The 27,143-nt window shown below is 32.6% G+C and overlaps 1 protein-coding gene and 26 non-coding genes across 28 annotated transcripts in view; all 27 read right to left on the bottom strand.

Annotated features, from left to right (window-relative positions):
* The window catches only part of LOC129987412 (cysteine-rich secretory protein 2-like), a 94,993-nt gene that overhangs the window by 26,132 nt on the left and 41,718 nt on the right, over positions 1–27,143 (bottom strand). For both annotated transcript variants that reach the window (XM_056095387.1, XM_056095386.1), the window contains exon 2: positions 2,634–2,752. In XM_056095387.1, coding sequence (XP_055951362.1) covers positions 2,634–2,739 — 106 coding nt within the window. In that variant the 5' untranslated portion in view covers positions 2,740–2,752. The remainder of the gene's footprint in view (positions 1–2,633; positions 2,753–27,143) is intronic.
* Positions 16,457–16,530, bottom strand: Trnan-guu (transfer RNA asparagine (anticodon GUU)). The gene has a single exon. It is a non-coding gene; the product is annotated as a tRNA-Asn (tRNA).
* On the bottom strand, positions 16,797–16,870 carry Trnan-guu (transfer RNA asparagine (anticodon GUU)). The gene has a single exon. It is a non-coding gene; the product is annotated as a tRNA-Asn (tRNA).
* Positions 16,967–17,040, bottom strand: Trnan-guu (transfer RNA asparagine (anticodon GUU)). The gene has a single exon. It is a non-coding gene; the product is annotated as a tRNA-Asn (tRNA).
* Trnan-guu (transfer RNA asparagine (anticodon GUU)) lies at positions 17,137–17,210 on the bottom strand. The gene has a single exon. It is a non-coding gene; the product is annotated as a tRNA-Asn (tRNA).
* Trnan-guu (transfer RNA asparagine (anticodon GUU)) lies at positions 17,477–17,550 on the bottom strand. Its single transcript has one exon. It is a non-coding gene; the product is annotated as a tRNA-Asn (tRNA).
* Positions 17,647–17,720, bottom strand: Trnan-guu (transfer RNA asparagine (anticodon GUU)). Its single transcript has one exon. It is a non-coding gene; the product is annotated as a tRNA-Asn (tRNA).
* Trnan-guu (transfer RNA asparagine (anticodon GUU)) lies at positions 17,817–17,890 on the bottom strand. The gene has a single exon. It is a non-coding gene; the product is annotated as a tRNA-Asn (tRNA).
* Trnan-guu (transfer RNA asparagine (anticodon GUU)) lies at positions 17,987–18,060 on the bottom strand. The gene has a single exon. It is a non-coding gene; the product is annotated as a tRNA-Asn (tRNA).
* On the bottom strand, positions 18,157–18,230 carry Trnan-guu (transfer RNA asparagine (anticodon GUU)). The gene has a single exon. It is a non-coding gene; the product is annotated as a tRNA-Asn (tRNA).
* Positions 18,327–18,400, bottom strand: Trnan-guu (transfer RNA asparagine (anticodon GUU)). The gene has a single exon. It is a non-coding gene; the product is annotated as a tRNA-Asn (tRNA).
* Trnan-guu (transfer RNA asparagine (anticodon GUU)) lies at positions 18,667–18,740 on the bottom strand. The gene has a single exon. It is a non-coding gene; the product is annotated as a tRNA-Asn (tRNA).
* On the bottom strand, positions 18,837–18,910 carry Trnan-guu (transfer RNA asparagine (anticodon GUU)). The gene has a single exon. It is a non-coding gene; the product is annotated as a tRNA-Asn (tRNA).
* Positions 19,007–19,080, bottom strand: Trnan-guu (transfer RNA asparagine (anticodon GUU)). Its single transcript has one exon. It is a non-coding gene; the product is annotated as a tRNA-Asn (tRNA).
* Trnan-guu (transfer RNA asparagine (anticodon GUU)) lies at positions 19,177–19,250 on the bottom strand. Its single transcript has one exon. It is a non-coding gene; the product is annotated as a tRNA-Asn (tRNA).
* Trnan-guu (transfer RNA asparagine (anticodon GUU)) lies at positions 19,347–19,420 on the bottom strand. Its single transcript has one exon. It is a non-coding gene; the product is annotated as a tRNA-Asn (tRNA).
* Trnan-guu (transfer RNA asparagine (anticodon GUU)) lies at positions 19,517–19,590 on the bottom strand. The gene has a single exon. It is a non-coding gene; the product is annotated as a tRNA-Asn (tRNA).
* Trnan-guu (transfer RNA asparagine (anticodon GUU)) lies at positions 19,687–19,760 on the bottom strand. The gene has a single exon. It is a non-coding gene; the product is annotated as a tRNA-Asn (tRNA).
* On the bottom strand, positions 19,857–19,930 carry Trnan-guu (transfer RNA asparagine (anticodon GUU)). Its single transcript has one exon. It is a non-coding gene; the product is annotated as a tRNA-Asn (tRNA).
* Trnan-guu (transfer RNA asparagine (anticodon GUU)) lies at positions 20,027–20,100 on the bottom strand. The gene has a single exon. It is a non-coding gene; the product is annotated as a tRNA-Asn (tRNA).
* Trnan-guu (transfer RNA asparagine (anticodon GUU)) lies at positions 20,197–20,270 on the bottom strand. The gene has a single exon. It is a non-coding gene; the product is annotated as a tRNA-Asn (tRNA).
* On the bottom strand, positions 20,367–20,440 carry Trnan-guu (transfer RNA asparagine (anticodon GUU)). Its single transcript has one exon. It is a non-coding gene; the product is annotated as a tRNA-Asn (tRNA).
* On the bottom strand, positions 20,537–20,610 carry Trnan-guu (transfer RNA asparagine (anticodon GUU)). The gene has a single exon. It is a non-coding gene; the product is annotated as a tRNA-Asn (tRNA).
* On the bottom strand, positions 20,707–20,780 carry Trnan-guu (transfer RNA asparagine (anticodon GUU)). The gene has a single exon. It is a non-coding gene; the product is annotated as a tRNA-Asn (tRNA).
* Trnan-guu (transfer RNA asparagine (anticodon GUU)) lies at positions 20,877–20,950 on the bottom strand. The gene has a single exon. It is a non-coding gene; the product is annotated as a tRNA-Asn (tRNA).
* Positions 21,047–21,120, bottom strand: Trnan-guu (transfer RNA asparagine (anticodon GUU)). Its single transcript has one exon. It is a non-coding gene; the product is annotated as a tRNA-Asn (tRNA).
* Positions 21,217–21,290, bottom strand: Trnan-guu (transfer RNA asparagine (anticodon GUU)). The gene has a single exon. It is a non-coding gene; the product is annotated as a tRNA-Asn (tRNA).

The raw sequence follows: 27,143 nt of genomic DNA, 5'->3' as shown, positions 1-27,143 counted from the left end.
TCGTTCGAATATAAGTAAACACGATACCTACAAAACTAAGAGGTATAGATGGATAAAAATCGATGCACAGAATTAGCATCTATTGTCTAGACAACTATTAAATTTTGAGCCAAATACAACTAGGAATTGATCGTCTGTCAATTTGTACTTTCAGAAACGTGTAAACGCGCTAACTCAAAAATGCATTGACTTAAATATATCAAATTTGGTACGGGATTTTGTGACTACAAGTGCAGTTTTGTGTGAATTTTAGGTTTCAATTGGTTCAGAAAAAGTGTCAAAAATATAAATTCAATTTTTGGATACTATTAGCCTTGCTGCGGATTGGTATGAGCGAGGATAGAACCTGGGACCTTATGGTTCGTAGTCCAGTAACATGACCATGATACAAAAGCAATTGCTCATGCAGCGTAGTTGTTAACTGGCTTATAAGCTATTCACTACAGCCTCATGCCAAGGGTAAATCGCCAAAAAAAATCTCTTCAAGGGTGGCACGATAGATTCAGTAAAAATACCAAATCCATCTCCATATGTTAATATTTCATGACTATTGTACGCCAGTGACATACAAGTTCTCTGGAATAACACCTTTATTAGAGTTTTAAAGTGACCACCCTTACTGGTTTTAATAGTGGATTTTTTTATAACGGGAAGCTTAATCTGTCTTGATATAGGTCCATACTTGATGAATTTGTAGGTACAGAAATGGCATCTTTTTCATAAGTATTGGCAACAAAATATTATTTTGATAGCATGACATAGCATGAGATATAGACTTTGCATTTTTTTTTTTCCATTTCTCCTAACGCTTAATTTTCTATGAAATGCAAAAGCGAAAACAACCATATATTCCGTACTAAAAATTTATTTAGAATCGTCGAATCAAGATTTAAAACTTTGTCCATCTCACTTACGATATAAATCGATTTATTTTATCGTAATCGTTTAGATATATTTGAATTTTCTCGAATGCTGAATTTTTATTTATTTATTTTTTATTTTTTTCGTTCATCAGTAGAGTACTATATCAAGTCAGAGTCTAAGACAAAGACAATGAAAATTATACTTCTTGATGTTTTCAGAATGAAGTTCCTATTTATTATCTTATTTTCAATTACAGTTAAGCAATTCAATGATTTTGCAAAAGTTCTTTGAGTTTAAAATCTTTAATAGATTTTACTTCAAGACGAAAAATGTTTAACGAAAATTATATACAGAAATTCGATTGTCCATAATTTGTTTTTCTTATATCTATTATTAACAATCACACGTATTCTGCCTTTGATAAATAAAACCATGGTTTTACTGTGTTCTTAGCAAGTATTTTTCGTTCTCGGATTCGAAAACTCTCTGTTCTTTTACGCATGCGTCAGGATGCGTTTATTTAGTCAAAATAGGGGTGAGTGGAGGTATGTAAAGAGGAGAAGTTCACGTTTAATAATATGGTGAACTTGGATTATCCGCGGACTTAGGAGGAAAAACTGCGGATAACACATAATATTGTCGGAAAAAAAGATTGTGATTCACAATAAAATACTTTAGAGCAATTTTTATTTACTGGAAGTAGTGCTACACATTAAATTAGGATGGATAAATGGACGATTTCTGTTCTTAAAATTTGGTAGTTCACTTTTTTACAAAATAATAATGATTTTTATGTTAAAACATTTCTTTTTTTATTTGTTATTGAATTTTTATAACATTTTAAACAGTAGATTATTTCAGATTAGATCAGTAGATTTAAAGAGTAGATTTTCAGTAGATCAGTAGATTTAAACAGTATTGAATTTTTATAGATTTTAAACAGTAGAGATTAAAAACAGTAGATAATTTCGGTCACATTTAATAATATTATAATATAAAATATTCTTCGTTTCACTCCTGAAAGCTTTTTTGCCACTTAAACTAATTATAAAAGCAATCAATACTTAATTTTCAGTTGAAATAAAATAGTACCGCTATAAATGGCACGGTACTCACACATGTATAGAAAAAGAACCGAACGAAAAAGTATGTAATGGGGCTGAAATTAAGGTCAAAGAATGAAGAAGAATACTGGAAATCACTCATTCTTCTGTGTCTCATCCCTTAGCAAGGTAAAATCGTCGAAAAGTGGTAGTCCCAAGATATAAAATCGAACAGTAAAATAGGAGTATTTCGATTCAAAGAATGCACAATATTACCTTCGATTATAAGTTTCAAATAATTATTGAGCTAATTAAGTTATATTAACGTCCCGTTTTAAAGCAACACCAGGGCTATTTTGGGACGAACCTTTATCATTTTGAACCATGGTCAGATGACAAGGACGGCATCTGAGCTGGCATCCCACTCTCTAAGTTTCTACACCACACCAGTGGGAGGACTTTTGGCCCAGACGGATTTAACGTGCACGAGACCCGCTTACACGTCGTTTCTTTGGTGGAATTGGGTCTCAAACCTGAACCCTACCAAAGCCGATACCTTACCACCAAGCCACCGTGGGCCTTAAACAAATACTGAAAAATAAAACTGTTTCAAACCAAACAATTGCATATATATTCCATTAAAAAGTTTTAAAAAATAGGCTAGCAGTCTGTATTAACCTACCAAACAATTGGTATGCTATAGATTAAATGAATTTTGGAACTAACTTGGCAGTGCTGCGTTGACCGCTGCAAGGATCCATGTCGTGAGCAGTATCACAAAGGCAGTTTTCAAGTGGTCAGAGATGATAACACTCGCAGAAAGTATCCACATTCCAGTGAGAACTCTAGTTAAAGAGAAAGAAAAAAACACACTTAATCCCAGGTTAATAACTTCATATGAAACTAGACAAACTTTCTGACGAGGCTGTCTTCCACAGTTAATTGAAACAATATGTTGCTTAGGGCCAGAACTAAGTGAAACCTTCTAGACAAATTATTCGTTTCTTATCTGGAGTGATTATCTAATTTTTTCTTCTATGCCTGTATCTTCTAGAGGCTGGAAAAAGCGAGTGGAACTGGTTGAGCTCCCAGGAAAGTCATCGGTGATTGGTATGTAACCAGTTCACAGGTTCATAACTTAGGGTAAAAGATGATTTATCATTAGGCTGCCTGCAGAGTTATTTAAGATTTCTTTTTAATTCTACTTTCGTAAACGAGGCTTTTGACACTCTCCAAGTTGATTGGGCTGGTTGTTAGAATTCTTGTTGAGGCAATCATCTGAACTTATACTTAACTCATTGCTTTAGAAAGTTTTTCTAATCAAGATCTTTTTTCGAAGTTCTTCTTTATTCATTTTTATTATCAAATAGAAGACTCAAAGAAGAATTTTAAAAAAAATGGCTTCTATTTGGTAATGAGGTTTTAAAAATTTTCTTCCAAATTTGTTAGCTTAAAATACCATCTTGTTTTATAATAATATAATATTGTTTAAAGTTTGGTATACTGTTTGAAAATGGCGTCATGTGACATGGAGGACAAAAAAAAAGACGTTCGAAACGCTTTGCAGGGCAAACGATTGAACCTAGAGTTATCAAATTCGACACGTGATTGTTTCTTGGTAAGTAGATGCTTATTATAAGGTTTTTTTTCAAATTTTAATTATATTTAAATTTAAAAATTAATAAGAATAAAAATAAAGTTTTTCTTCAATAGCTTCGGAAAATAATGCACAAAAACAATTTTCACATATCATAAAATTTTTTTTAATTAAATTTTCAAATATATTAATTTTATTTCCATACAATTTTTCTATAAATTTAGTAAATTTTAAAAATATTTTTAAATATTTTTTACAACAATACTTTCTATTGTTTTAGTTACTGAAATTACACTTGAGAAAAAGGATTTATGTAGCAGTCTCCTTACCATGTAAATGCTTTTTTTTTCAATCCATACTATTAGTTCACATTCTCCCTATATATATTTAAATATCTTGTTCAAAATTTCAGTCGTTAATAAAATACTTTTTATTCATGCACTCAAGTTCAAATACATTTTTTTAAACTTGTAGTGGATGACACTTGATGTTAATACATTTTTTTTTTCAAATATTAATTAATTAATTAAATTTGTCCAATAATTTCTATTTAGTCGCCAAATCCTTCGCCATGTCTCCAAATGGTCGCAAAGTTTGTTGCCAAGCTCTATTTTGCCACTTAATATTGTAATTCTGTCATATACATATTTATATTAATAGTAATTATTTAATAAAAAGTAACTAAAATAAAAAAAAAATGCTGACATAAGTAGGAATTGACTTAAAAATATTTTTTCATATATTACTTGTTTCTTTGTAAAAACGCAATACTTGTAATCTAAACAAATGACTACTTTTTTCAAATTTTTTTCTATACACATGCAATCAATTCCACATACTTGATATTTCTATCACATCAAGTATGCAGAATTTTTGGCGCCTTTATGTGCCACATTTTTTACAAATTTATATATCGAAATTCACGTATTTGGCGTATATTCTACAATCAAGTAATTAAAGAGCAAGTTTTTTCGAACAATTTCAGAAAACACTTTAACGTGGTCACTAACATGAGCTCAGAAGTTGTACCGAAAAATTAATGATGTGTTTATATTGGTGTGAACATTAAATTTTAACATAAATTATAACATACATTTTAGCAACAACTCAACTCTCTTCTTTAGAAATGGCAAAACTCTTTTCGTTGAAGCCTGGCTGATCCATCGGAAACTGGCTGGTATCACCCTGTAGATAACATCTCATCTCTTGCTTTGTAATTGTCATTTCTAATAATGAAGGTGAATATGTGTGTGCGCGTAGAAGTTATACAAGTCAGACCTAGGACTACTAAACTTGGCAGATATATTAACTGGAGATGTGCTCCTCAAAACAATTTTTTCTGGAAATTTAAATTAAACTCCAAAGCAAGCGTTATCAAATTGTGACGTTTCTCAGCGATAACTTCCGAAAATATTACAGTAAAAAATAATTTTTAAAATCATCTGAAAATTTAAAAAATTATATTTTTTAATAATATTAAATTAATTGTCACACAATTTTTCTATTTTTATTTAATTTTTAAAAATATTTTAGGCATATTTAACAGCAATGTATTTCATTATTGAAGTGAGACTTAAATAATTTCCGTTGATGCATCTAAAATTTCACCCTAGAATATCTTTTACTATTGTTGATGATTCAGATATGAAGATTTGGCTTGTTATTTCGTGATGAATATGTTTCAGTACAACGCAAGTTTTCGATAAATTTTTTGAAATTCTGCTGCATTTATTATTAAGGTCTAACTTCAGAACTAAGCAATGGTAAGACAATTTTTTTTAACTTGCAACCAAGTTTAAACACTGCTGTTCTTTGCTGTCATATACTTATATGTATAAAAATACAGACAAAATATTTTTTTAATACTTAGCACAATGAATAGAACAATCTATAGTTCCTAAAATGGTAAGAGTTAAAATATCTCAATCAAAATTTAAAGTTTAAAAACATTTTTGATGAGAAAGTTATCAAAAGCCAGTTCATAAAAATTTTTAATGAAATTTTTAGCAACCCTTTATCTCTGTGAACCAAATGCTTGACGAAGAAACCTAGTATATTATATCGTGATATGTGCTTATCTCTCTAGATTCTATTGGCTATTAGAATACAGAGAGTATAAAGAGTTTCGAAACACTGGTATATGCAGATGATGTAACAATAGAGAACTTAAAAATTTTGATTAATTATAAAGGATTTGAGTAAATAATTTTAATTAATTATAATTAATATTAATATAATAAAGTTTTTTTATTATAATTTAATATTATTATTGCAAAATTCATTCAAAGATAATAATTGTATAGTTTTTTTAAGGTGATACTAATTTATCACTGCGTAGAATTGAAAGCAATAAATAACTTTGAAAATTAAGGAGCTTTCATAGATGTGAGAAAAATCTTACATTTATTTCAATATTGAGTACAAATTATACATTTTTTTGCCTTATATGATTTATGTATATGCAAACAAGTGCACAATAAAAAAAAATGCTGCTTATTATGTTGTTCTGCGTGTGTATTAAATAAAAAAATATTAATCAAATTAAATCCATTAAATAATTTTTAACTAATATTTTGTCAAATAAAATAAGTTCGAAGTTTTACTGTCGAGTGTGTGTTAAAAAAATATTGACAAAAAAATTCTTCACATTTTTTCTCCATTATCGCTTAAATTAGTACCAAATAATTCGTTTTCCGTTGTGAACACTTTCAAAATCATGGGATCTTAATAACCGTTTACATATTCTTCACACGTGATTTTTGCTTTCAAGGAATTCAAGTCTTCTCCGACTCCAGAAACGACGTATAACTGAAGCTTGATCTTTTAAAGGAAACGACATAATCATTACTATAGTTATGCATGAACCGAATATACTGAAACAACATATAATTGAGAAACGTATAAAAGGTGTTTTCAATGCTATTATTTTATGCTGGTGATAGGTTCTATTGCTTATAACCAGCATAATCTGCCAGCGTTTCAGTATCTATTTATATGTCTATGTAAGAATAATATCAACCAGTGGGCGTATTCTCCCCGAAATTTTCTCGTATTCTCTCCAATAAAGGTTTCACCTTCTTTACTCAGCGTAAAATTGTGGATAAGGCCAAGAATAACTTGCATAGCACCTGTGGACGATTTTTTTTTTTTTTTTCTTTTTCTTTTCGTCGTTTGACTTCTGACTGAAAGTCTAACTTCTAGCTCAAACGAAGATAGCACACACACACTCGCTTGCACAACCCCTTTATACAGGGGTGCTCATTCACGCACCTCACAGAGAGAACAACCATGCCCCAACCAAGACTCGAACGCCGAACGCCCAGAGCACGCGGAAGACGCGCTACCCCTAGGCCAGGACGCCGGCACCTGCGGGCGATAGTTACCACGTATAAATTTTTGGCATGAATATAGCTCTTTTATTCAATCTATTATGGGAAAATGTATTTTGCATGCCTATTTGCCTACTGATTGGCATCAAAATTTGTCACGAAGCTACAGTTGTAGTAACAAGAGAACATACCGAATTTTATTAATTTTAGTCATTCAGTTTATGGGTTATTGCGTTTACATACATGTGAAAATAAAGGTCGACGACGGTCACAGTTTGACCGATTTGGTTTAAAATTTGATAAGAATCTGTATCTCGGACGCTAAATCTATGAAATTCTGTTTTCCTAACTCTTTGCTCTTTGTTTTTATCGAGTTCACTTGCACACGAACACTCAGACAGATGGAATACCAGTGAGTGGATTTCTTTTGAAATTTAATAGAAATCTACAGATTCGGTCGTAATTCTATATACCAAATTTCATTCGTCTAGCTCAAAGCATTTTTGATTGATCATGTTCAAAGACAGACAGAGATAATCGCAAAAAATGTGGGTTTCGAAATCAGGGTGGTTTGAAAAGTAAAGATTCGTTAAAATCTAGAGTTCGAATTTTTTGATAAATGCCATATTTTCTCTGTATTTTGTATACAGAAAGTAAAAAAAGCAAAAATGGTCTGTTTGAAAGGTGTTATCACCCTACCCCGGATAAAATTGCAGAGCTTATGTAAGACCATGCACTCCCTTTTTTTATTTTCACAAAATTTATCCCAGAGTTCCACATTTTAATTTTCACAGAATTTTCTGTTCTGCAGTACACTACAAAAAAAAAAAAAAAAAAAAAAAAAAAAAACACGAATATGTATTTTGAACGCCTTTTTCCTTCTAAATTGAAATAAAAATTTTGTTTAAAGATATAAATGAAATTACAAGATCACATACCAAATTTCATTCATTCTTATCATTGTGTTGTTTGTCATTTTTTATTTTTTTATTTTACTGTGTTTACATGCACAAAATATAAACTGATGAACTATCAACCCCTCGACATATTTGGTTTCAACTTTGAAAAGGATCTATAGATAAAACGCTACACCTGTGTAACACATTTTATCCATCGAGTTCTTAACGTTTTATAGTTATCGCTTTCACTTGCACAGCCAGACAGACAGACATTCTCTGAATGGATTTCGTTCGAAATGTGAATAAAGTCTACAAATTTAGAGCAAAGACACCATATAAATTTCACCCATTTAGCTCAAAGTGTTTTTGAGTAATCTCGCACACAGGGAGTCAGACAGACAGACAAAATTCGAAGTGTGTGTCTTTAGGCTTGAGGGAAGCAAGAAACTTATAAAATCATCAAAATCTTTTTCGAATTTTTTAACAATTATAATACTTTTTTTTTTGTATATGTTGTATAAGAAGGAATAAAAAGTTAAATACTTAAATTTTAGTGGCTACAAATAAATTGTCGAACTGTATCTAATTTTGGATTTCTGATTTGCCAAATTTTTGTCTGTCTATGAGAGAGAGAAAAAAAAAATAGCTCCACATAAACATACTTGATTTTTTTTTTTTTCGTTTATGAAGTAACCAGTTTAAAAAATGTGCCATTTTTTTGGAAGCATACGAGGAATTCAAGAGCAAAGCACTTTTGTGATAATTTGTGAATATGATATGAGAGACACAAAATTGTTTTGAAGCCCATCCTTTCTCTCAATGCCATAAATTCACCACTGCTTTAGTATATCAATGCAAGTCAAAAAGATTTCAAACCCACCTCCATTTCTCGAGGAACGAAGCGAGCACCTTAACCGCATGTGCAAAAAACCCCGCAAAATTAGATAATTTATTTTATCTAATTTGCATTTTAAAACGAAATAGTTCTGGAAATACCAAATAGAGTGGGAACTGCAATATTATTATGAAATTAACTTTCTTTCATGGTTTTAAAATTCCTTTCATAAGAATGCTCCCTCCCTTTTTTATATAAGGTTTGTTAGTTTGTTTTTTTAGCCAGTAATGTTAAATTTCTTTGACAGCTATAAGTTTTTTTTTTCCTGGAAATATAAACATCCTTGAAAGTTTATAATCTTCTAGAAGGATTTTACTTTAGATGCAACATTGCAGCCATTACCTTGGTTTGAAAAATATATATCTATTCGATTGATAAAACCGTCAATTACGTTTACACACGGTTTCACCAATAGGTACATCGGCCCTGAAAGAAAAGTGTGCATTGGTTTCAACAAAAGCGATTAAAATCTTGAATTATAGCTAGTGGAATGAAAACATTAAACACATTTCGCTTGTTTACAATCCAGTAACAGACAGAAAAAAAAAAATCATCGTCATCACCCAATTAAATCAACTTTTTTTTCCTCGCTCTTTAACTGTTGGTCCATTTCTTTAGAAAATGAAACGCTCAACCTTCAAACTTTTCATCATCATCAATCCTGGAACGCGAGTTAGAAGAGAACCGGAAGTTACGATTTTTCACGCTTTGTGGTTTGTGAATGATGTTGGTGTCAGGGTTGCCATATTGGACTTTTTAACGCCAAACTTAAGAGTTTTGACTTCATCTTGGCGTTATTTTTATTCACAAATTACTCACTCAAACTACCAGCTGTCTCGGATTAAACATTTGGTCATCCGATTTAACAAGAATTGATTCTCAGTTCAGCCAGAACATTTCGAGTCAACAGCTTACATGAGAGAGTGTTTATAAGGTTGAATTTTGTTGACAAATTCTCTTTATATAAATTTTGTAAAGTAAGCAAATCTTCTGAAGGACATAATACTTTTCATTTGTAGATTGGTATTATTATATTATTACAATCGGATTGCAATTTTTAAATTCTTAATGCCTTTAAGTTTGAATTCATTCGACTTTTACTGTATTTTTTAGTATTTTTTATCGTCGATTACATTCAGTTTTTGAAATATTATCGTTTTAGATAGATCATATTCAACTTTTATATTCATACTGAATTTTTAATGTGATTGAGGTAAATTATATTTAGCTTCCAAATATCTTACAAATTTTTAATGCTTTTAAGTTTCAGACTTCACAACTTCAAAATTCTTGATGTGTTTTTTAATGTTTTTAGATTGACTGTATAGCTTGTAGTAGATTGTATTGACAATATAATTTTTATTTTTTTATGTCATTCATTTTATAATACACTCTGAAACTGCAGTTTTTCGTGCTTTGCTTATTTTCTTCTAATAAATGGTAATTATTAGTTCTGCAATATAATAAAAGCTAACTGCCTCTGTATCTGTCTATTGTCTCTGTAAAAAGACACACTACAGGAAATTTAAAACCTCAATTTGGATCAAAAACACTTTTCGGAGATAGGAATGTGCATCTAAGAGTGAATTTTTTTTAAATTTTATTTTATTAAAACTAAGCAGAATTTCGGTATTTCTTTATTGCACAAAAATTATTTTTACATCATGCTAAAATTCTAAAACTTAACTTTTTAATGATACGAATCTAAATATAGTGTAATAATTTCCTAGTTTTAGAAAATTTTAAACTTTTTTTAATGATTAGCGACATTATTCTAAATCGCTGAAGTGGATTAAAATTGATTTGATGGCATAGTAAAATCGTTTAATCACAAAAATTTTTCATCGCAAAAACTATGGTTATAAAAAAGTATTTTCTTTGATATACTTACGAACTTCAAATAAGATTTTCCTTCTTCTGTAGTCGGATTAATTGATTCCCATTTTAAAATATGTACTACCAATTCGAACTTAGTGAATGGCGTGGCTTTTATTTCATTTTGATAAATTTCAGACTTAGAAATATTTTTTCCACTTGCTTGAAACTGATACTTTATACATTGCGATATCAGAAATTTATTTTTGCTATGTTTTTTATTCAGATTTTCAATTTAATTTTAATTAGTAGCTTTCATTATTCGATATATCTTTTTCTCTTATAAATTTTATAATTAAGAAATAAAGGCAAGAAATTTTTTATTTTATTTTAACCGCTGGTCACCATTGGTTTCAAAGTCATGAAAAATAAGCTACTATATTTCGTCCTTAAGACCTGGGGTATCGATATCCTTTAACATCCCCCCCCCCATTTATGCCATTGTGTTTAATACTCCACCTACAAAACATTTAAATGGTCAGAAATGTAATCATAAAAATTTACTGTAGAGGGACTCTCTACAGCACTTTTAGTATACTCTTTATAATTTCATTATGAAATAGTTGAAAATAATAGACGCGTTTCAGGAACAATTATTTAATTATTTTCAAAGTTCCACATTTCACGTCACTCATTTAGAATGCAATCTATTAATGACCCCCAAGAAAGGTCATGGGAAATATACCTTGATTTTAATAAGGTAACGCCATCTGTTGAATCAAAAGAAAAGGTAATAGAGTGATATAATCGCTACATTGCTACTTTAATTAATTTTGCTCTGTAAAATAACAATGGAAACAAGGTGGGCGATTAAATTCCGAATGCTTAAGCAGTGTATGAGGTTGGGGTAAAGGTAAAGAACACAAAATATAAATGCTCCTGCTTAACTTGATCGTATTAAATATGATGTCGAGGGAAAATAATATGCTATATAAAATACACAAGAAAGACAAACATAGTATATATTTTTGACAACTTTCATTTAAAATCTTATACAAATTAACAATTCTACTTATGAAATTCGGGGAAACTGTGTATGGAATTAAAATCGGCATAATTAAAAAGGTAATTTTAGGGGGTTTTAAGATAGAGTAAAAATCATTGCTGTGAGATGGTATTTTCGGAAGAAATAGCTGAAAATCCAAAAATTTGACTAATTATAATGAAATTTTGGTTTTCCTCTTTTCTTGAAGAATACGTGTGCCGAGTTTCATTAATATCGGACAAAAACTACAAATTCGTATAAATGAGCATACAAATATTCATCATTATGCCTATAGATATAAGAAGTAGAAATTTATCAAATCATTGAAAGATTTTTATAATTATTAACCAAACTGGTGAAATATAAAGTTTAAATTGCAAAATAAATGTTGGAAAAAATGAATGGGGGCCTGAAATTTTATCAAAGATCACCTTCTAGCAGGGATTCAAACTAGGTATGGAAGCTCACCGTCAAGCAGGAATTCAAACCAGGTCTTCAGCCCCATTCATTTTTTCCTCTATCTTTTTTTTTTTTTTTTTTTCACAATTTAAAGTTTATATTTCGCCAATTTGGTTAATTTCATAGGAGTATTAGATGTTGTAGCATTACCACCCACTAAATACAATGTTTCTTCCTTTTAAAAGTTTTAGACTCTAAAAAGATTTATTTTATAATATGGTTTCATAAATATGGCTTTTACTATTTTTTTGTTTCTTTTTAGTTTTTAAATAATTATTAATAACTATTCTTTTATTCATGTGCTCCGATTTCTTACAAACATAAATGCATGCTTAAAATAATAATAATAATTAAAAAAAATCAGCCAAAAATGGATTAATTCCTACCCCTCCCCCCCCCCCGCATCAATTTTGTAAAGGGCAGCGAGTAGAAAATTCTAAGAAAATCCACGTTCGGTTTATTTCTCAATGCTTCAGAAGAGATTTGGCGCCATTTTGATTTGGCAGCCCTATGATATGCTCCCATTCTTTGTCCGAATAATAGGGTGAAGGGAGGGATGGACTCACGAGTCGTAACCGTTTCACACAGTAGAAAAAGACCTTGTCTTTCTGAGAAGTCACCTTGCATTTCTTTGGATGTTCGCATTTTTCTTTTCTTTTCTTTATTTATTTATATATTTTTTTTACCACTTTTTATTTCCCCTTAGCCAGTGGGCGATGAAGGCGTGGTTGGAAGTCGTTAATCTTCATGATCTGTTTCGCTTTCTTAATTTGTCGGGAAATATTTTGTTTTAGTTTTGTTTCAGTTTCCAAGAGTTTTTTTGCCTTTGTTTGGTAGATTTCTAGAAATTTCTAACTTGGAATTTTTGAAGATAAGTGAGTTTTAGAGTAAAGAATTAAAATTCGGGATATCAATCTGTTAAGATATATATTTATCATGACCTATGCAAGTGAAATTTTTCTGGATTTTTTCGAAAATAATTAACCAAAATAGTTAATTAACAGTTAACAGCTCCCATAGTAAGGCAAGTGCAACATAAATCCATTAAAGTTCTCCCCATAAATAATCAAAATATTATTTCCTTATTAATAATTCGATCCTAACAATTAAACAAATAATTATACCAAATTTCATCACGTTAGAGCTTTAAGCGCTCATCTAAACTAGCTCATTTCATTTTAATATTTCCCTTAAACTTACAAATTCTAATTGCTATTCCATATTATGAGGAGGAGGCGCTTATGACCACTTTGTCACACATCAGAACTCCGAAATATCACGACATTGCGGTTGCATATATACAGGGTGTTGCCGAATTTGACCGACACATTCAGAGGGGTGATATTAGCTAATAAGAGAATAAAGAATCACCATAAAACATAGGATCCCAAACGACGTTCAGTAGGTGAAAATCGGAAAAATATAGGGAGTCTGAGAAATGCTGGAAACTATAAAAAAATTAATTAAAAAAAATAACAAATGATGTTTCAACTATGAATTTTTTAAAGTGAAAGCATATTCTTAAAAGTTTTTTTCATGTAGGTATCATGCCGATTTGATGATCTAGGAAGTCGTTGAAACGAAAAAGTAGTTTAGAACCTTTATTTGCAAAAATAGTAAAACTTGAAGAAAAATAAAAGCTTGAAAATGTAAGGAGTTTTATATTTTTTAATTTGATGTTAGCATGATAATATCATCTCTCTGAATTTGTCGGTCGAATTCGGCAACACTCTGTATATATATACATACATACACACATATATATATATCCTTCTTTTTGTCAAATGGTAATTTGAAAATTAAAAAAATATATATATTCGTTTTACTCTTTCACACCATCTTAATTTTTAATTCAAAGAATAATCTTAAAGAGAAAATAAAAATAAGAGCATCAATAATTGGTATACACATCGTCATCCCTTATACAGTCCTTTCACCCAAGTTTGTGATGAAAAAATAGAATTATATGTATTATTAGGTATGCAATCTGTAACTTTTACTTATTATAATCTCCAGTGCATACTTCCTCTTGTACATATTAAGAAAAATATGAAGAAATTAACATGTAGGCGCGTAGAAGAAATTATCTCTATTAATAATAAAGGAGAATGTGACGGGATGGGTAGGTGACTGGGCCGCTTGAACTAAAGCCATTAGACTTGACTTTTGTGAATTACTTTAGATTTTAAAAAAAATGCACCATGGAGTGAATTTTCAAAACTTTTTAATTAAAATTTTAATAATTTGCAAGTTAAACGAAATATTGATGTTTTTACACGATGAAATCTGAAAATACTACAGCGCAAAAATATTTCTACCCTGTCTACATTATTTCTACATACATTGTTTCAAAATTCAAAATATTATATTTTTAATGGTACCAATATTTTACCATATAATTTTTTCTATTTTCAATCAGTTTTTTTAAAAACTATTTTAAGTGTATTTCATAGCTAAGCATTTCATTCATGAAATAAAGCTCCAAACGATTTTATTGTTGTTGCTACTATTTTTTTATGATGATGATGATGATGAAAGTATGAAATGATGGCCTATATTTATAATAATGAATAGGTTTCTATTTAAAATATGCTTTTATTATATTTTTTAAAGATTTGTCGTACATAAAATTAAGATTTATTTCCATAAGTAAACAACGATATACTTTTTTTAAAAATAAAAAAATGAGGAATTTGTTTTTCATTTTTACATACTGCTCCGCTTTAATACAATTGAGTATAAAATATTTTATCCTTTTTAAAGCTGCAAAATTTCTTTCTTATTTTAGTGAATTGAATTGTTGTTGAATCAGAGAAATTTTTTATTAAGTAATCCTCTGAGTTATGACACAAATTATGAAAAATATTCTATAATACACATAAAACTACCATATGAAACGATTTTTCTATCTGTTCCTATAATTTAAATAAAAATCGTTAGTTTCATCATGCAAGTTTTTTTTTTAGTTGAAATTTAAACATTTCCATTTATCAAATGGAAGTTCACAGTTTAGATGAGATGGCCGAAAATAAGGAAAATGCATTATGAAGGTAATGGTGCAAGGTTTTAAAAACAGTACACGTTTACATGAGTATTAAATTTTACATTTAAAATAATACTTCGTCGAAGAAGCCATCAAGAGTAAGCTACAAAAGTATTAATAGAAAATTTTAGCTATCATAAATCTCGGCGAATCAGCAAGTCATTAAATGCGTCCAGAAAAATAACACGTTTCATTCTATGTGGATGCTGCCATGTTTAGTTACACAGAAAAAAAATCGCTAATAGTTGTTTTATTTGGTGTACATACTGTAACGCCTAGCTGAAAAAAAGATAGTTAATAGCAATAATAAAGTATAGAATATTAGTAAATTTGGCATATTATCAGCATATGAAAAGAAATTTAATATATTTCGCCAAAGTTAAAAACCATTTTCCAGTTGGCACAGAGTATGTATAACAATTATAACTGAATTTTAAAAGTGTGTTGACCAAAGATGGTAAATCCATAATAAACGGAAACTTTCTAAATATTTGACTACAATGGGAAATACAGTAGACTCTCAGTAATCCAGTATTGCACAAATCCGGTCCATTTTGAAATATGGCGTTTTCAGAAGGAAAAGAGAACAGTGTTGAAAGGGGGGGGGGGATCATAGTACGTGATTTTTAGTGACTTGGCGTGAAATAAGTGGTAGAACTTTGAGCAATATTTTGTGATATTTATTGTATATAGTGTAATACATTCTATAATATTTTGTGCAGTAAACATAGGTATTGCTATAAAAATGCTTTTTTTTTTTTGTAATGAAAGTCTACAAACCAACAGTCTTCTGGTATAACGCCTCCAGATAATAGACATTCTATTCTATAAGCACTATATGTCTTTGGCGACTGCTGGGTCACTGGGATTATGATCGCAGTGACAATTTTCTGTTAAACTTTCTATGCAACTTCTTCAACAAATTATTTTTAAATGTAAAATTTAATAGACATATAATAAACACAGACATGTAACTACCTTACACCATTTCATTCATCGTGTAATGTCCCTTCCTAATTATGTCTATATCTTTATACATATTATTATATCACAGGAAAGAACCGTAATATTTGAAAATGGATAAATTAAAAAATTTTTCATTGGCTGGTTCTGAAGATAAACTCTTAAATGTGTTTAATATCAACAAACAAAATGAAAACGAGAATAATGAAATAATTTGTTCTAAAACAATTTAAAAATATTTTAAAAAATTGATTAAAAATAGAAAAAAAATATATCCGGCAAATTCCCGACGGCAACCGCGAAAGAGAAAAATGGTACAAGCTGAAAGAAACAGGTGCGAGTGGCACTCGATTCCGTACGTGAAATAGGAATGAATCGTATTTGATAGAATTACATTGAACAAGAGGGGATTATAAGGCAGAAGTCCTTATTGTTATGCTTAGTGATTTTGATTGTAATGCAGATTAATTTTGCGCTAATAACATGTGCATTATAAAATGAATGCGCCCCCGGGTGGGCTCGAACCACCAACCTTTCGATTAACAGCCGAACGCGCTAGCCGATTGCGCCACGGAGGCTAGAAGGGGTGCTACAGATTAATTTTCTCTTTCAATTTCGATCGGTAATGAGCTGAGTGATTTTGTGCTAATAACATGTGCATTCTAAAATGAATGCGCCCCCGGGTGGGCTCGAACCACCAACCTTTCGATTAAAAGCCGAACGCGCTAGCCGATTGGGCCACGGAGGCCCGAAGGGGTGCAACAGATTAATTTTCTCTTTCAATTTCGATCGGTAATGAGCTGAGTGAATTTGTGCTAATAACATGTGCATTATAAAATGAATGCGCCCCCGGGTGGGCTCGAACGACCAACCTTTAGGTTAACAGCCGAACGCGCTAGCCGATTGCGCCACGGAGGCCCGAAGGGGTGTTACAGATTAATTTTCTCTTTCAATTTCGATAGGTAATGAGCTGAGCGATTTTGTGCTAATAACATGTGCATTCTAAAATGAATGCGCCCCCGGGTGGGCTCGAACCACCAACCTTTCGGTTAACAGCCGAACGCGCTAGCCGATTGCGCCACGGAGGCCCGAAGGGGTGTTACAGATTAATTTTCTCTTTCAATTTCGATAGGTAAAGAGGTGAGTGATTTTGTGCTAATAACATGTGCATTATAAAATGAATGCGCCCCCGAGTGGGGTCGAACCACCAACCTTTCGGTTAACAGCCGAACGCGCTAGCCGATTGCGCCACGGTGGCCCAAAGGGGTGTTACAGATTAATTTTCTCTTTCAATTTCGATAGGTAATGAGCTGAGTCATTATGTGCTAATAACATGTGCATTATAAAATGAATGCGCCATCGGGTGGGCTCGAACCACCAACCTTTCGGTAAACAGCCGAACGCGCTAGCCGATTGCGCCACGGAGGCTAGAAGGGGTGTTACAGATTAATTTTCTCTTTCAATTTCGATAGGTAATGAGCTGAGTGATTCTGTGCTAATAACATGTGCATTGTAAAATAAATGCGCCCCCGGGTGGGCTCGAACCACCAACCTTTAGGTTAACAGCCGAACGCGCTAGCCGATTGCGCCACGAAGGTTAGAAGGGGTGCTAAAGATTAATTTTCTCTTTCAATTTCGATCGGTAATGAGCTGAGTGATTTTGTGCTAATAAAATGTGCATTATAAAATGAATGCGCCCGCGGGTGGGCTCGAACCACCAACCTTTCGGTTAACAGCCGAACGCGCTAGCCGATTGTGCCACGGAGGCCCGAAGGGGTGTTACAGATTGATTTTCTCTTTCAATTTCGATAGGTAATGAGCTGAGCGATTTTGGGCTAATAACATGTGCATTCTAAAATGAATGCGCCCACGGGTGGGCTCGAACCACCAACCTTTCGGTTAACAGCCGAACGCGCTAGCCGATTGCGCCACGAAGGCTAGAAGGGGTGCTAAAGATTAATTTTCTCTTTCAATTTCGATCGGTAATGAGCTGAGTGATTTTGTGCTAATAACATGTGCATTATAAAATGAATGCGCCCCCGGGTGGGCTCGAACCACCAACCTTTCGGTTAACAGCCGAACGCGCTAGCCGTTTGCGCCACGGAGGCCCGAAGGGGTGTTACAGATTAATTTTCTCTTTCAATTTCGATAGGTAATGAGCTGAGTGATTTTGGGCTAATAACATGTGCATTATAAAATGAATGCGCCCCCGAGTGGGCTCGAACCACCAACCTTTCGGTTAACAGCCGAACGCGCTAGCCGATTGCGCGACGGTGGCCCAAAGGAGTGTTACAGATTAATTTTCTCTTTCAATTTCGATAGGTAATGAGCTGAGTGATTATGTGCTAATAACATGTGCATTCTAAAATGAATGCGCCCCCGGGTGGGCTCGAACCACCAACCTTTCAATTAACAGCCGAACGCGCTAGCCGATTGCGCCACGGAGGCCCGAAGGGGTGTTACAGATTAATTTTCTCTTTCAATTTCGATAGGTAATGAGCTGAGTGATTCTGTGCTAATAACATGTGCATTGTAAAATGAATGCGCCCCCGGGTGGGCTCGAACCACCAACCTTTCGGTTAACAGCCGAACGCGCTAGCCGATTGGGGAACGGAGGCCCGAAGGGGTGTTACAGATTAATTTTCTCTTTCAATTTCGATAGGTAGTGAGCTGAGTGATTCTATGCTAATAACATGTGCATTATAAAATGAATGCGCCCCCGGGTGGGCTCGAACCACCAACCTTTCGGTTAACAGCCGAACGCGCTAGCCGATTGCGCCACGGAGGCCCGAAGGGGTGTTACAGATTAATTTTCTCTTTCAATTTCGATCGGTAATGAGCTGAGTGATTTTGTGCTAATAACATGTGCATTATAAAATGAATGCGCCCCCAGGTGGGCTCGAACCACCAACCTTTCGGTTAACAGCCGAACGCGCTAGCCGATAGCGCCACGGAGGCCCGAAGGGGTGTTACAGATTAATTATCTCTTTCAATTTCGATCGGTAATGAGGTGAGTGATTTTGCGCTAATAACATGTGCATTATAAAATGAATGCGCCCCCGGGTGGGCTCGAACCACCAACCTTTCGGTTAACAGCCGAACGCGCTAGCCGATTGCGCCACGGAGGCCCGAAGGGGTGTTACAGATTAATTTTCTCTTTCAATTTCGATCGGTAATGAGCTGAGTGATTTTGTGCTAATAACATGTGCATTATAAAATGAATGCGCCCCCGGGTGGGCTCGAACCACCAACCTTTCGGTTAACAGCCGAACGCGCTAGCCGATTGCGCCACGGAGGCCCGAAGGGGTGTTACAGGTTAATTATCTCTTTCAATTTCGATCGGTAATGAGGTGAGTGATTTTGCGCTAATAACATGTGCATTATAAAATGAATGCGCCCCCGGGTGGGCTCGAACCACCAACCTTTCGGTTAACAGCCGAACGCGCTAGCCGATTGCGCCACGGAGGCCCGAAGGGGTGTTACAGATTAATTTTCACTTTCAATTTCGATAGGTAATGAGCTGAGTGATTTTGTGCGAATAACATGTGCATTCTAAAATGAATGCGCCCCCGGGTGGGCTCGAACCACCAACCTTTCGGTTAACAGCCGAACGCGCTAGCCGATTGCGCCACGGAGGCCCGAAGGGGTGTTACAGATTAATTTTCTCTTTCAATTTCGATAGGTAGTGAGCTGAGTGATTCTATGCTAATAACATGTGCATTATAAAATGAATGCGCCCCCGGGTGGGCTCGAACCACCAACCTTTCGGTTAACAGCCGAACGCGCTAGCCGATTGCGCCACGGAGGCCCGAAGGGGTGTTACAGATTAATTTTCTCTTTCAATTTCGATAGGTAGTGAGCTGAGTGATTCTATGCTAATAACACGTGCATTATAAAATGAATGCGCCCCCGGGTGGGCTCGAACCACCAACCTTTCGGTTAACAGCCGAACGCGCTAGCCGATTGCGCCACGGAGGCCCGAAGGGGTGTTACAGATTAATTATCTCTTTCAATTTCGATCGGTAATGAGGTGAGTGATTTTGCGCTAATAACATGTGCATTATAAAATGAATGCGCCCCCGGGTGGGCTCGAACCACCAACCTTTCGGTTAACAGCCGAACGCGCTAGCCGATTGCGCCACGGAGGCCCGAAGGGGTGTTACAGATTAATTTTCACTTTCAATTTCGATAGGTAATGAGCTGAGTGATTTTGTGCGAATAACATGTGCATTCTAAAATGAATGCGCCCCCGGGTGGGCTCGAACCACCAACCTTTCGGTTAACAGCCGAACGCGCTAGCCGATTGCGCCACGGAGGCCCGAAGGGGTGTTACAGATTAATTTTCTCTTTCAATTTCGATAGGTAGTGAGCTGAGTGATTCTATGCTAATAACATGTGCATTATAAAATGAATGCGCCCCCGGGAGGGCTCGAACCACCAACCTTTCGGTTAACAGCCGAACGCGCTAGCCGATTGCGCCACGGAGGCCCGAAGGGGTGTTACAGATTAATTATCTCTTTCAATTTCGATCGGTAATGAGGTGAGTGATTTTGCGCTAATAACATGTGCATTCTAAAATGAATGCGCCCCCGGGTGGGCTCGAACCACCAACCTTTCGGTTAACAGCCGAACGCGCTAGCCGATTGCGTCACGGAGGCCCGAAGGGGTGTTACAGATTAATTTTCACTTTCAATTTCGATAGGTAATGAGCTGAGTGATTTTGTGCGAATAACATGTGCATTCTAAAATGAATGCGCCCCCGGGTGGGCTCGAACCACCAACCTTTCGGTTAACAGCCGAACGCGCTAGCCGATTGCGCCACGGAGGCCCGAAGGGGTGTTACAGATTAATTTTCTCTTTCAATTTCGATAGGTAGTGAGCTGAGTGATTCTATGCTAATAACATGTGCATTATAAAATGAATGCGCCCCCGTGTGGGCTCGAACCACCAACCTTTCGGTTAACAGCCGAACGCGCTAGCCGATTGCGCCACGGAGGCCCGAAGGGGTGTTACAGATTAATTTTCTCTTTCAATTTCGATAGGTAGTGAGCTGAGTGATTCTATGCTAATAACACGTGCATTCTAAAATGAATGCGCCCCCGGGTGGGCTCGAACCACCAACCTTTCGGTTAACAGCCGAACGCGCTAGCCGATTGCGCCACGGAGGCCCGAAGGGGTGTTACAGATTAATTTTCACTTTCAATTTCGATAGGTAATGAGCTGAGTGATTTTGTGCGAATAACATGTGCATTCTAAAATGAATGCGCCCCCGGGTGGGCTCGAACCACCAACCTTTCGGTTAACAGCCGAACGCGCTAGCCGATTGCGCCACGGAGGCCCGAAGGGGTGTTACAGATTAATTTTCTCTTTCAATTTCGATAGGTAGTGAGTTTTTCGATAATATAAATGCTGTTTCACTCTAATAAAGTGATCAGATGTCTGGAGTAAGCTGAACCAGTACTGAACGCTGATAATTTCTCCTGGAATGAAAATAAAATCTTGTATTTAAATTATATGTACGAATTCGTCTTTGCCTGATTTAATAGGCAATATGATCGCCTTTATATAAAAATTAATTAAAGAGATTAATATATTAATATTAAAATAGATTAAACAGATAAAATAAATTAAACATTAATAGAAAAAAAAAAGAATTGATTATGTTTTAGGGATTAAAAAAAAATTTCCCTTATTTCGACGAAATGTTCTGAATTGACCATTTTTCATTAATCAATTTATCTTAATTGGAATTATCGATAAATTAGCCCCCTCCAAAAAATAGTAAAAATTACAGCAAAATATAATAAGCACTTCTTTATAACATTCTGATCAGTTTGATTTTTCTAAATGATTATCCACTTCAGTGTTTGTTTTTTTTTAAATTTTAGTTATTTAGTTAAATGTTTTTTGGTTCTTGTCCAATTTTTTTGTCTGTTTAGTAAGTAATCCAGATTAGGGTTTTAACTATTTTAATTTGAAGAGAGATTTTTTTTTGTTTGTTTCCTCTCATTCCCACATTTAAAGTAGCATTACCTACTTTAGCAAAATGAAATTAGCATGATTAGCAAAATGAAACTATTTCCATTAAATTTTAGATTAAATATCAAGTATCTCTCCATTTTAACTTTGTAATTGTATCTCTTGTGGAAGTAGTCACCATGACTTTGCAAGAGTTCTTCGTACTCAAAACAAATGATAAGTGCGTTAGTTTTAAATCTGTCTGCATTTTTATTCTTATAATTTGAATAGAACCATCTTGTTATAAGTTTTATTCAAAAACTCTCATGGTTACCATATGGTTTCCATGGCAATTGTAACAAACAGTAGCAGATCTCCGAGTAGCAGACGTCTAGAGACATTATAAAAAAGGGGTGGGGGTATACGCAGACAGGTTGATTTAAAAATTATTATTAGCCTTGTTACCAAATAATAAATTTGCAAAAAAATAAACAGAATGTGAATTCTAAAATATTAGGATAATATTAATACAAGTGCAACAGGTTAATTTCTATCTATTTGATTAAATTCACTAAGTTATTACATATTTTATAAATATTAAAATGCCTGCTTAGTTATAATTATATTCAAATATGGTTGTAGCAAAATCCTGAATGAAAATAAATAAAAGCAATTGTAGAGTTACTATAATGAAAATTAACCTAAAATAAACATTAACATATTTATTAAGGTAAAAATGTGCTGAAATGAGGAACTAAATTGACCAGTTTGATTTATATAATTTGTGCTGTCTCAAACTGAAAAATATCTGAATCCGCAATTGATTTGATATACAGTAAAATGCGAAAATTACTTAAAATGTCAAAAGTAAATAAAAAAATTCACTTTTTCTTTTACAGAAAATTCATTTTTAGCAATCATATTAAAATTTATTGGTACCATTAGGAGTTTTTAATATATGCGAATACACAATATATTAAAAAAAGCGAAATAATTTTTTTTAACGATATTTATTTATTTTTATTTCTAAAGAAGTAAAAGCATTTTTCTACTAAGAAAAATCAACTATAAGAAGTAAAAAGAACGGGGAGACGGATAAATGACTGTTTTTTTTTGTTTTTTTTTTGAAATATCATTTGCTTGTGTACTTTTTCCCTTCTGCTTAAAGTGATCAGATGTTCTAGATTAGCCTGCCTGAAATTTTTTTCACTTTTTGTTCTAACTTGGTCACCTTGTTCGGCAAGCAGAAAATTCTGAAGTCTGAGAAAATGTGTCCATTTAATAAAATTAAACATCTCTATCTCTACTACTAATAAAGGAAAACGTGTATGTGTGTTGGCGTGCTGGAGGAAAAACTGTTCGATTTAGAGCTGCCAAATTTGGCATAGATATAAATTCGAGGGCAAAAATGTTCACTTAAAAGAATTTAAAATTTAAAATTTTTATTAGAATTTTTATTAATTAAAATTTATATGAGAATGTGGAGTTTTGCCATCATTTCTTTCGAAAATATTACTGAACAAAACTGAATTTTATATGCATTTTCAATGTCTTTTTTAAAGTTGTTTTTTTAACGATATTAATTTAAATGTCATGCACATTTTTCAATGAAATTTTGCGATTTTTTGCTTATTTATTTAAATTTTAAGCTGAATTTAAACAGTAGATCCCATTGTTGAACAGAATTCCGTCAAATATTAACGAAACTAAAAAATATATAATGACAATTATCGAAGCAAAAAAAAGAAGATTTTGTATAGCATCTGTTTAATTTATTAGAGGATTAAGAGAGTAAAGTTAGAATACCGCTAAAGCTGCAAGACAGCTGAATTGGACAGTTAAGTTTTTAACAGCAATCTGAAGTCTTATGCCGTGTCTCTATTAGGAGGGTTCGTATGTACAAGGAACATGACCAACATAAAGTTATTAAAATAAATCGGCTTGGATGTCAGTCGTAATTTGATGTTTAAAAATGTGTTTTTATGGAAATCACAAACACATACACATATATATTAAAAATATACTAGAAATTTCCCAGTGAACCAGCTGGTTGATTAAGATGGATAGTATAATAATTAAAGACAAACATCATGCAGAAAAAGGAAAGACTATGGAATCTTTAAAACAATATGAAGATTGAGATTATCATAATCAAAATATACTTAATTTAAAATGAAATTAATGAATGAATAATTAATTATAGATGAGTGAAGTTTCTGAGGCATTTAATGATTAATGATAAGGAAAATCTTGTGTTATAATCGTCACGGAAAATGCAAGAAATGATCGTCTGTTAAGTCTTGATCTTTTTGACCCTCGACTTTAATTCTTGACTCTTTAAATTTTCTTGGACAAATGGCTTTTCTCTTGAAGTTAGAAAATCCGTTATCCTGTTGAAGCTCAAGCTATATTTTCGCCACTTTCAGAGTGCTGTTAGGTTTGATACCTAGATTCAAGAGCAAAGTTTTTCAAGTGGTCTCCATGTTTAAGAGCGCAATGTGTTGAGAAATATTTTTTTTAAAAAAAAAGTGTATTCATAATGAAGAAATAGTAGTGAGTTCTCAGTAACGGATTTAAAGCCAGGGTAGGTTTCATTGAATTATTTGGAGTTTCACTTCTTTCTTTATTTCGTAGTATAAATACTCTTTAATTTGCTATTAAAGTAATTTTCCTCAATCAATTTCATGTTTTTTAGATTTATCAAATAACTAAGTGAAATTCAGAGAAAAAAATGCATCCAATATTAATCTTTTAACAATCGAAAACATCAATAATCTGTTCGAACAAAGAGATAGCCAAAGGCGGCTAGTAGCATAAAAATGTTTAAGTATACAAATATAAAAATCAAAGTTCAGCGCCTTTTCAAAGAAGAGGCACAGGAACAAAATTCAAACCGGTTTTATAAAGAAAATTGTTCAAAAATTAAGAAAATTGAATTAAAAAACATTCCATGATTTCGCCAAAAATATATTTTTTCAATAATCTGATCGCCAAAAGCGGCAAATAGCATAAAAACGTTTAAATATACGATCAAAATATTGGTTAAATATTGGTCAAAAATGAAGAATATTGAATTTTAAAAGAAATGTTCCATTATTTCGTCAAAAATAGAATTTTTTTAACGTAATCACCTATTTTATTAGTTTCACATTGAGTTGTTTATCTAAAAATTTGATCAAAAATGCTGTTTATATAACAACCCTCCATAACTAGCATAATTTTAAATGAGACACAGATAAAAAGTGAAATTGTAAACAAACTGTTTATCAAATAAACCGACTCGCGAGGTTAAAGACCTTGAGCTTTCGAATTTAATTACATATGTAATTGGGAAAACGTGTATTCGGTTACTTATTCCAAGGTTATTCATCAGAATTACATTATTACAAAGCAAAAAGAAGATTTTTAAAGATGGAGCCATTTTGCCTCGCAACTTCCTTGTAATATGAATACATTTTAAATAATATAAGAAAGGTTAAACAAGATCCGCTTAACTTCGATTAGAGGAATTACGGATACAGTTAAGATGAAGATTATATAGAATAAAGTAATTAACTTCAGTATTACCACAGAAAGCTGTATTAATATTAACACCGTTAATCGTTGGTATTAACACTGAGGTTAAAGTAATTAAGTAGAAAATTAAGCAGTTTAAAGGAACTAAAAGCAAACAACAAGCGCAATCAATACGTTTAAGATTATGAAAGAAGATAACAAAACCGGCTTGATTACGATTACAGAAATTGAATGAAAATCGTTTGCTGCCTGCGTTTTTTGTTAGAAGAAACTTTATCACAGTAATATTCGTAAAAACAAAGGATACATGAATGAAATATGAAGCCTATGTTATTCATTCGTAAGCAACGGCAATTTAGGTTTTTTGAGGTCTTAGGCAATGCATATTATGAGACCCTCCTTTTAATAAAATGGAAAGTTTTCTTTCACATTTCAGCATATTTTTAAGGCATTTATGATTTATTTTAGGTTAACATTTTATTTTATTATTTTTCTGAATATGTATTTGTTTTTAGTTACCTATTATAACAAAAGGGTGTCCGGATACACAGAATTATATACAATATTATTGAAGCAGATATTCCGTTTTATAAACAATTTAACAACTAAATGAAACGCATTGAAATATTTAAGTACCTAACCAAATATTCTTGGTAAATTGTTAATAATATCCTGATTTTTTTTTTTTTTATCATTCATAGGATTTGTATTTTTTACAAACTTTTTTTATATGGCAACTAGAAATATAAAGCTTTTAAAATGACCTACTTCTGATATTCCCTTGGCTTAGAGGCCTTTGGCAGCTGCCTAATCTGCCTAGTTTGAAATACTTTATTGCTTATATAACTAAAATGTGTATAATGCATTGAGCTCTGATATCATAATTAAATAGATCAAAGTGTCTAAAAATACTTTTCAACACGAATATAAAATATTGATTTATGCATCAGAAACTGCATCAGTTAAGCTATTATCTTTATAAAATACTAGCCGTCTTAGGCGATTATTTGGTTCATTGGAATTAATGGTTGCTAAAAATTTCAATTAATTATTTCTTGTAACTATGTCTTAATAGCTATCTTTGAAAAATATTTTTAAATTTTAGTTTCGGTAAACATATAATAGTAAACATTCAGAAGCTTTACACCATTCTATTGATTGTTTTGCGCATTTTCCTATTTTCTGTCTATATCTTTATACATCTAAATTATGTATATCAGGAAGGGGTAGAAATATTTAAAAACTGACGCTCTTTGAAAATTTTTCATCGTAGCTTTATTCTGAAGTTAAATTTTAAGTGTAAGTACAATAAAATTTCAAAAATGATATTAAAGGATCTTTATACCGAAACTTGTTCAACATGGAAAAAATAAATAGATTCTTCATGTCTTGATCATTAATAAAGGAAAAAAAATCAGGATGAAATATTAGAAGCAGCAATGAAAGTTATTTGAATTTCGTATCAAGAATTAAATGTATTTTATAAAATGCGATTAAAAATATTTTTTAATTAAATAAAAATAAAAATTATATGAGTATGATTGGAACGGTGATTTTTTTTAAATTTTAAGGTAAAGTAAAAAACCTTAATGTGCTGCAATATTTTCGGAACTTATCCAATAAAACGCCAAAATTTCGCTCCATTTTTAATTTATTAATAATGGTTGGCATTATTAAATTCATGCTAGTAATATGATGGAGGAATGCTGATCCTTAT

The sequence above is a fragment of the Argiope bruennichi genome, chromosome 10, assembly GCF_947563725.1.
Source record: "Argiope bruennichi chromosome 10, qqArgBrue1.1, whole genome shotgun sequence".
In the NCBI taxonomy this organism is placed as follows: domain Eukaryota; kingdom Metazoa; phylum Arthropoda; class Arachnida; order Araneae; family Araneidae; genus Argiope; species Argiope bruennichi.
This window is presented reverse-complemented; position numbering and strand designations above follow the sequence as displayed.